We start from the raw sequence: 10,065 nt of genomic DNA, 5'->3' as shown, positions 1-10,065 counted from the left end.
TTTATTTATGGGGCAATGTGAGTGGTATAAGTTCCAGGTAATTCTCAATCGTCTAGTCCATATTCTAATTGCCGAGACGCTTCTACTTTCAGTGGAATTTGAATTCTGATAAATTAGAATTGAGAACTAAAATCCCACTGAAAACAGATGAGTCGCGGTAATTAGAATTCTCCCTTACGTCTTGAGAATGACCGTTTTCTGTCTGTGCTGCTTTCTGCTTCAATTTTATTTAAACACTTTTACTTTTTATGTTTAAATACCAAGTCAGACATGTCCCATTAGAAACTTTTACTGGATTTCAACAGCTCAATCATACTATTTAGATGCTTGCACACGTCAAAGAAACGTATGAGCGACTTCAAACTACCCATCAAAGTTTAGTCAGTCTGATAATAGCATTCCAATGACCACGCGTGACATAAATACCAAAAACGTTTTGTAGACCAGTACTTTTATAGCAGTTTGGATAATTTTGAACTTTTTTGTGTAACAAGAAGTAGATGTTATTTGATATGTTTTCAAAAGAAAATAGTTTTTTGTTGTTTGAAGAAATTAGTGCCAAGAACTTTGTGAGTACGAGAGTGGTGCCAAAGGGAAGAAGCCTGATCCCACACAATGTGGCGCGTCCACTGATCCGGGATCACACACACACATGCACACGAAATGTTAATGAACCCCGAAAACCGTGCATCCACGCAACGCGTATCAGTGTGATATCATTTCGGTAGCACCTTAATCGTCGACTTTTAGGTCCAGTTTTCTCGGGCGCACGTAACACCCGAGGTGGGGGTGACTGGTTTAAAACAGACCGTATTATACTGCGTGGGCACACTTGGTGTTTGACTTTCATTAGGGGTTGTAAGTTGACGACATGAGGTGCCTAGTTGTCCTAGTTTTGGTCGCGGTGGCGCGGGGTATGCCGATGGCGGAGAAGGAAGATCAGGGGATCGTCGGGAGTGTTATGGGTGTGGTGAAGGAGTGTGCTGAAGGCGATGTGTCTCTGTGCTTGAAGGTTGGACTTCAGTGATGTGATTACAGTGATAAGTGTTAGCAGTAAAGTGGCATGAGTTAAAAGGTTTTTTTTGGTTGCAGGAGAAGGCATTAAAGTATGTGGAGACGTTGTCGTCAGCGCGGGAGTTGAGCCTGACGGACGGAGTGACACTGGTCGGCAGCGGCTCTCCCAGGTCTGCCCGCGCGCTGGATCCTCTTCCCGAGGAGCCTAAGGCCCGGGAGGCTCTCGTGGAGTCGAGGCTGGTGGACTCTGCTGCTGATTTGTTGGAGAACCATGTCATCCAGTTCAGGCTGCCGTCCTTCGCTGTTGAAGGCATGAGGAGGTCCCTCGATGAAGGTAAGAAAAATGTTGTTATAATCAAAGTAATTTTGTCCCTTAGATCGTTATGTTGAACTAAACTATGTCCGTTTAAACTAAAACTTAAAAGATCATTTTGCTGTCGTGCGAAATGATTATTATGTTGATAAAGGACGGGCAGGGTGATTTAGTAAAACTGTACATAAATCGCGTAAGTGATTTGTAAACATTTTGTTAGAAATATTAATTTTATTAATTAGAGGCCATGTAATACACTTCTCTTATTTAAATACCCATTAATAATAACAATAAAAAAGTTACAATTCGTCTAAATTATATTGAAATAAACACAGTGAAAACTAAAACACAAATGAAGTTTGAAACCCAATTTTGAATTTAACATCTTATTTGATAAAAAATATCAAAGCTTTCAAATAAAACGTATAAAGGCCATAGGAAATGTCATTATTAACAAAATGTTACTAGAAAATCGACTAAAATATAAATAAAAACTTCCTCGTTATTTGAATAATATCAGTTCTATATATTTTCAACTACTATGTACCTTACTCTAAACCAAAGACAAATGAAGCATCTAAACTTTACAACAAGACTCGCATTCAACATTGTAAATATGCGTGCTAAATTGACGCATAACAATGACATAAGCTGAGATAACACTACCGTAACTTATTCTTAGCGTCGACTAAAAATCGTGAGACGTTTACCCCACAAACGCTTCTAAAGCTTGCCAAGAACTTTCGTTTTCATAATATTGCAATCATTACGAAACCAACAAAACTAGATGATGAAATGCAAATAGAAAAAGAAATCAATTATTCAATATTTCACACTCGGTTAAAAAAAGAAATGGAGCAAAACAAAGAGTTTTGTGGTCGACAATAACTGCTTATTTAATGGACACCTGGTCAGTAATGATGATCAATTTAATCGAGAGCAAAACAACTTTTACTCACACCCGTTAGTGTTATTCGACACTTTCAAATTGTAAATCGTATACCGGTTCTATTATCGAATTATTACCATTGATAATTTTTCGAATTACTTCTTCAACGATCTCTTACTTTTTCAACGTGTTGGTAAACGAGATACAGTTATTCAATTTAGTAAATTGCAATAACATGTTCTTAAAACTTATGGAGATAACCATATACAGTAAATTAAATTGTGCTAAAGAGCCTGCCTGCCTGTGCCTTTCTCAGTTGACCATTTTTGTACACAACTTTGTACTCAAAGCTTTTTACCTCATTATTCCAACAACGTCAAACTAGACCGACACTCACATCATGTTACCGAGAAAGACGGATGCGTTGAATGACCGCCACAAATCTCTGTCTGTCGTAGATTTCTAGACTCGCTTCAATGCCTGTCAGGTCATGTACTCATGTAGCATCAGCATCGGTTACACGAAACCTATATAACTCTATAGCTGTGAACTTGACTTGTTGACCGTACTACCTTTACAATTTAGCACCTTATTTCTTAGCAGTATGGTGTTTGTTTACATCTTTGATACTGCCAACGGTATCTCCTCGTAAACCTTTTGCAATCAAGGACTTGTTGCCATCGCATTTTATTATGTAAAATGCAAACTTGACTTTCGTACCGTTTACTGTGTCGACGACCTTTTGCATTTCTGTATTTAAAATTTTATTGAAAGCTTATTTTTGAAAAAAAAAGTACGAAATGGCATACTTGATGCTTTATTGAACCGTGTAGGTAGGTATTGTATAAGAGTAAGCACTTGATTGTGTTAACATGATTTTTTAGACAGTCAAAAAAGCATGTTATTTCCGTATTTGAAACTTTAAATTCAGTTTAGACAAAGTGTGTATGTATATATTTAAATATCATACTGCGCTGGTCCTTATTTAAAACACGTACATACCTACAATATCTAAATGAATTCTGGAAGCATTCCTATCTCTGTGTAAACGCAGCTTTCAAAACCATTTCAAGTCCAGTTGATCCAGATGCGTAGATTTCACTCCGCACAGTACCTGATATTACCATAATTAGAATCCAATTCATATTCCAAACGAGAACAAGTACGCACTTGCCACTTAACACTTGTCACGTGAAAGTAGTACCAACATTCTTGCTTCGGTCATTAGAGTAGTTGGTAGCCGGGTCCTTCTGTCGCACTGAGCTTTCATGGAAACCTGTTCAAGTGAGCAAGTCATCGTGAAATCTAGCCATAACTGGCTTCTAACTTTCAAAGATGTAATTGCTTTCGAATGAGTGGGATGCCCTTTATGACCAAGAAACCGATAAATTTCTTACTTGATAATGTAAAGCAGTACTTAGTTTTGCATGAGAATGTTTTGCATATTGATTTATAAAGAAGATATTGACCTACATATTTATTCCTTATTAATAAATAAATAAATAATAATAGGACATTCTTACAAATATTGATTGAATCCTACTACGGTAAGCTCAAGAAGGTTTGATATAATATACAAATACTTATATTATACATAGAAAACATCCATGACTCAGGAACAAAAATATCTGCGCTCATCACGGAAATAAATGCCCTTACCGGAATTCGAACCCGGGACCGCGGCGTAGCAGGCAGGGTCACTACGCGCTAGGCTAGACCGGTCATCGATTAATGATGAAAATTCTCAATTACTTGCTTCGTTGCGTCTAAGGTCACATAAACCGTAAATCAAAATCCAGTCAAGCAGGATCACATGCACCGTTATTATACTTGTACATAGACTTACTTAGATTCTAAAGAATGCGGCTAGACGACAATACAATTTGGCCATTCAAGATTGTACATAATGTCAACAAACTGCACAAATACCTGGTTTTAATTCTTTGATAGATATGATATTTCCGGATAGTAATTGAACCTGACCTAGATTTTTTAAAAGTGAATTGAAACGATACCTTGCCACCTAATCATTATGCCGCAGGCGATTTTGTAACCACGGCGCCGAAACATGTTTTGAATGTGATCTAATTTGGTAGTATCATTTCACTAGCGTTTGTAGATAGAACACTTTTTTATGATAACGCCTTAGTAGTAATAGAAATACACACTTTACTACATGTCAGTAGAAAACAGGTGGTCTTATCGCTAAGAAGCGATCTCTTCTAGACAATCTCTGGGTAGCGGAAACAGAGTGATTCATCGAATATGTAGGTGTTGAAGTAATACTGTGGTTTTAAATACAATATTTTTATCTTTTCCAGCTCGTGGCAAGAAGAAGAAGATCAAGCAGCTCCTCCCCCTCCTGGCTCTCGCCAAGTTGAAGATCACCGCTCTCATCCCCCTGTTCCTCGCCATCATCGCCTTCGCCGCCGCCAAGGCTGTGCTCCTTGCCAAGGTGTCCCTCCTGGTCGCCGGTATCCTGGCTCTGAAGAAGCTTCTGTCTCACAAACATCATGAGACCAGCTATGAAGTCGTAGCCCACCCTCATCATGATGAACATTACGCCAGCAGTGGACACGGCTGGGGCCGATCCATTGATGATGCCCAGAACCTCGCCTATGGCGCTCACGTCAAGTCTGATTAAGCTAAGGAGTTCCACAAGGATCAACTCTATGGCCGCTATTTTATAGTCAATATCGAGATGCGGGCATTTATGTCAAGATAATTTAAGCAGGCTTATTTATTTCTAGCCTTAGGTTATTTATTACTATTTATTTGATCCCTTTGTAAGGGACTGTTGTTGTTTTCATAAATGGTTGTTCTGAGTTTGTATGGCCCTTCTTGTTATACTATATTAGTATTTATATCAGACCCTATACGGTATCCGTATTTGTGTATTTTGTTTTCACAATATTTTTGATACTCACTACTACTTGTACATATAATTTTATTTTGTTCGATTATTTAATTCTAGTCCTTTCTTCTAAGTCCTTATTTTATTTCACTTTATATTTTATCATTATAAGTTAGTTGACATTTTTTATATTTATCTATTTTATTTAAACTGTGATATTTGTTTTATAATTCATCATTAATCATTGTCATTAACTCATACACATCCTTTTTATTATTATTTAAATCACGTATTATTCAATATTTATATTATATTGATTTATTTTGTGTTATTTTTATGTATCTATCTACGTATGATGTTTGTATTTATATTATTGCTCATTATGATATTATGGTAAGTAGTCGTATATTATTATACAAATATACATATTATAATATTGTATATATTACTTAATCATAGTACTTGTAATATTTTTTGCAAATCGTACAAATAAAGAACTTTAAATATATTTGATTATATTACTTTTTCTATTCCTTAAACAGCTTTTTCGATATCTATAAACATGTCCAACGAAGTAAAAATGACGAGATTATTATTATCATTGATAATTTCCACTGAATCAAGCTTAATTTGAAAACTAGTTTCTTTTCTATCAGTCTGCAATTGTCTTGCCGTGTCACTACTATTTGCAACACCAACAAAGATTATCCTATCAATATCTACTGTACCGCAAAATTCACTTGAATATAGAAAACAAGACAGTGGTCTGACCGACCGCAAACATCTTGTGGTGCTCAGCTGGACTAAAAGGTCTTCCAAGTTCCTATCTCAGACAATTTACTAAGTTTAATATACCAGTAAGTACAAAAGTTAAGAGCTTGTGGTATTTGTAATTTTCCACAAAATAATACCTGTAAGGTACTAACAGCTGCAAAAGTGCACGTTGATTCATAATTTCTCCATGCACTTTTGCTGCTGATAGTACAGCGGGGCAAATCTCGACTGGGGGGGGGGGAAATGTAACGGGACCATTATATCCATGTTTTACAATGTTTTCAAGATTAAATAGATTGTCGGTCGATTTTATATGGTAGGCGTATTCAGTGGATACAGTCATGTAGAACTCAACATCACAGTGTAATAATAATGGAAAAAACGGATCAGTTACAATTGCCGCCCAGTCGAAATTTGCCCCGCTGTACCTTGACTTTCTTACGTCTGGCAAATATATTCTGAGGTGTAGGTTTGTATGTAAATAGGACTATACCGGGTGTGCCCTGTACCAAAAGCAAAAAATAAACTGTAGGTACCCCTTAGTCCGCTTTTATTTATCCGATCCGATATCGGATGTCGAAAGGATTTCAATGGAATAAATCCAAGATGGCGCCTGTAATGTATGGGATATCGGTCTGACATCCGATATCGGATCGGATAAAGTGAAAACGCACTTATACTGACCAACATTTGTTCAGCGACTTTCAAAAATAACTTGTATTTTGATTTTACCCTTGAAAGTTTTTCCTAAGAGGTATTGTGAATTCTGCAAAGTCTAAAGTGTGACAGACAACGTCAATATGACAACAATAATGGCGTACAATGAAGCTTATATTTATTTTGTATGAAAAATTAAGAAATTAATTTTTTCTATTCGTCGACTGTAATCTGTCAATTAGGACAACACAGAGTAAACTATAAGTGCTAACTTTTCAGTGTTGGATACTCTATGGCAGTTCCGACTCAACTTAATAATATATGTAATCTCATTATAGTTGACTTTAAGCATTTGTTAGTCATATACCTCGAAATCAAAAAATCCTTGTAGCTTTTCACCTATTCGCGTTTCGCCGCGATCTCAAAATTTCTGAACAATATTTTTTTCTTGTAGTATGATTTTTGGTCGCCAATTACAATGGTGTATAAAATTCACAGTATATTTATTATCCTGCCTTTTTTCACTGTAGTCGCTTTTCACCTCAATAGATATTTGTTTGTAATGCGTTATTAGATATCGTGATATTTCCCTTTTTTTAGCACTTAACTCTATGGTTTATGGTTTAAGAATTTATTTCTCCAAAAAGAATATAACATTCACTTAACTTAGAGAAATACAAAACAGTCTTACTTAAGTATTATTTACAAATGTATGAATACAAAATTTATATAAACGAAACATGCAATAAAATCATATTTAAATATGTGGGTACAGCGTTCGTCGGTATTTGCTGATAAGTCATTAACTCTATAGTTTTGTTTTGCAAATGCATTTCGCATTTGTAGGTTTTCTCCTGGTTATATAACCTCGTTGTGCATATCACTGGTATTGTGGTATTACTAATAAAGTATTACTAATGCAAATGTTGATGTTGATATATGTCCATTTGACCACGTATTATATCCCAGTGATATAGACTTTTTTTAAAGCCATTAAGTAATACAATAATATGTGGCCAAGGTAAAATGCGACTAAAAATATTTGCGGCTGACTGAATAGGCTATTAGTGATAAACGCTACATAAAAGTCTGCTATTGTTGTAAAAATCTATTGAAAATATATGATAGTAACAAAATACGCTACCGCGGCAAAACGCGAATAGGTGAAAAGCTACAAGGATTTTTTGATTTCGAGGCATACGACTAACAAATGACTTTAAGTTAACTGTAATAATTTCAAAAATAGAACATCGTACAATTTATAGAAATTGAAATACTAATTTGCGATACCTGGCAAATTTTTCTGCATCTGAAATCAAAAAGGTAATCACGGTCTATATCCCGGTCAATATAAGTCTAATGAAAATAACCATGAATCATTCAGAACTCTTATAAGGGAGTCCGTTTTGTTACCTGATCAAAAATAGGAAAACATCGTGAAGATATTCACATAACTAAGTAATTCCATTCAATCCTATTTTTCTAGCGCGGAAATGCAGCTAGCGTCTTGGGAACCTTTGCACCTGGAATGACTCGTGGGGGGTTTGACTGAATGTTGTTGTGGATGTTTTTTAGGGTTCCGTAGTCAACTAGGAACCCTTATAGTTTCGCCATGTCCGTCCGTCCGTCCGTCCGTCCGTCCGTCCGTCCGTCCGTCCGTCCGTCCGTCCGTCCGTCCGCGGATAATCTCAGTAACCGTAAGCACTATAAAGCTGAAATTTGGTACCAATATGTATATCAATCACGCCAACAAAGTGCAAAAATAAAAAATGGAAAAAAATGTTTTATTAGGGTACCCCCCCTACATGTAAAGTAGGGGCTGATATTTTTTTTTCATTCCAACCCCAACGTGTGATATATTGTTGGATAGGTATTTAATAATGAATAAGGGTTTACTACGATCATTTTTTGATAATATTAATACTTTCGGAAATAATCGCTCCTAAAGGAAAAAAAAGTGCGTCCCCCCCCCCCTCTAACTTTTGAACCATATGTTTAAAAAATATGAAAAAAATTACAAAAGTAGAACTTTATAAAAACTTTCTAGGAAAATTGTTTTGAACTTGATAGGTTCAGTAGTTTTTGAGAAAAATACGGAAAACTACGGAACCCTACACTGAGCGTGGCCCGACACGCTCTTGGCCGGTTTTTTTTTTTTTGTTGTAATTGTTAATCCTTGCGTTATCCCGGCATTTGCTCGGCTCATGGGAGCCTGGAGTCCGCTTTGATAACTAATCCCGGCGTAGGCACTAGTTTTACGAAAGCGACTGTCATCTGCCACCCAGAGTATAACTAGGACTTTTTTCGAATTAGTCCGATTTCCTCACAATATTTTCCTTCACTGAATAGCGACTGGCAAAATTTGATATTTAATATCAAATGACATTTCGCACATAAATTTCGAAAAACTCATTGGTTCGTGCCGGGGTTCGAACCCGCGACCTCCGGATTGAAAGTCGGACGCTCTTACCACCAGGCTAAGCGCTTCCTATCGCCCTCACTGACTAAAGTATAAAACAAATAAATCCTTTATCAATTAACGTAAATTTACCGCCATCTACCGGCACATACCGATATAACGATCTAGATGTCAATGTTAAGGCCGCAACCAGTTCAGTAAACAACATTGCTCAACGAACCGGTTAGTCGTCTAGACTTGAGATGTTGAAACTAGATGTTACTCTACGCGATTACTTTAGTACGGTATTCGATATGAACCTAAGCTTCTACCATAAGTTTTAGACCTAATCAATAATAATCGTAGTATAAATAAATAAAATTTATAAGACATTCTTACACAGATTGACTGAGTCCCACGGTTAGCTCAATTTTAGACCTAATCAATAATAATCGTAGTATAAATAAATACAATTTATAAGACATTCTTAGACAGATTGACTGAGTCCCACGGTAAGCTCAATAAGGCCGTCCCTATCGCACTTACGAAGAGTGTGATAGAGACGGCGGCCTGATGTTTTATCATTTATCGCGCGACCATGATTGCCTGCCTGTGCTCATTACACAAATAAATGCCCTTACCGGGATTCGAATCCGGGACGAACGTAGCAGGCAGTCACTACTTACTATTAAGCCAGACCGGTCGTCTTATATATTTTATGTAAATTTGACAGGATTATATAGTATGAAACGTCATATACAACAATTACCAAGGCCTCCCAGTGTCCAGAGCTGGATTCGAACCAGCTACCATCGTTTACCGGAAGGATAGCTCGGCCATCTCATCACGGTGGTAAGGGTCGAAACTTCCAAGTATGACAATATTGGGCAATATTGGGGTTTATGGAATACTTTTGCTCTAATTTGGTAATTAAGGGTTTTTTTTAGGGTTCCGTAGTCAACTAGGAACCCTTATAGTTTCGCCATGTCTGTCTGTCCGTCTGTCCGTCCGTCCGTCCGTCCGTCCGTCCGTCCGTCCGTCCGTCCGTCCGTCCGTCCGTCCGTCCGTCCGTCCGTCCGTCCGTCCGTCCGTCCGTCCGTCCATCCGTCCGCGGATAATCTCAGTGACCGTTAACACTAGAAAGCTGAAATTTGGTACTAATATAT

At 37.1% G+C, this 10,065-nt stretch overlaps 1 protein-coding gene across 1 annotated transcript; it reads left to right on the top strand.

Moving 5' to 3' along the window:
- Positions 1-839: 839 nt before the first annotated feature.
- On the top strand, positions 840-5,136 carry LOC125238242. Its single transcript, XM_048145518.1, has 3 exons — positions 840-1,012; positions 1,093-1,348; positions 4,538-5,136. The coding sequence occupies exons 1-3, from the start codon at positions 872-874 to the stop codon at positions 4,858-4,860; spliced, it is 720 nt and encodes a 239-aa protein (XP_048001475.1). The 5' UTR covers positions 840-871; the 3' UTR covers positions 4,861-5,136.
- Positions 5,137-10,065: the final 4,929 nt, after the last annotated feature.

The sequence above is a fragment of the Leguminivora glycinivorella genome, chromosome 23 (assembly GCF_023078275.1).
Source record: "Leguminivora glycinivorella isolate SPB_JAAS2020 chromosome 23, LegGlyc_1.1, whole genome shotgun sequence".
Classification (NCBI taxonomy): domain Eukaryota; kingdom Metazoa; phylum Arthropoda; class Insecta; order Lepidoptera; family Tortricidae; genus Leguminivora; species Leguminivora glycinivorella.
This window is presented reverse-complemented; position numbering and strand designations above follow the sequence as displayed.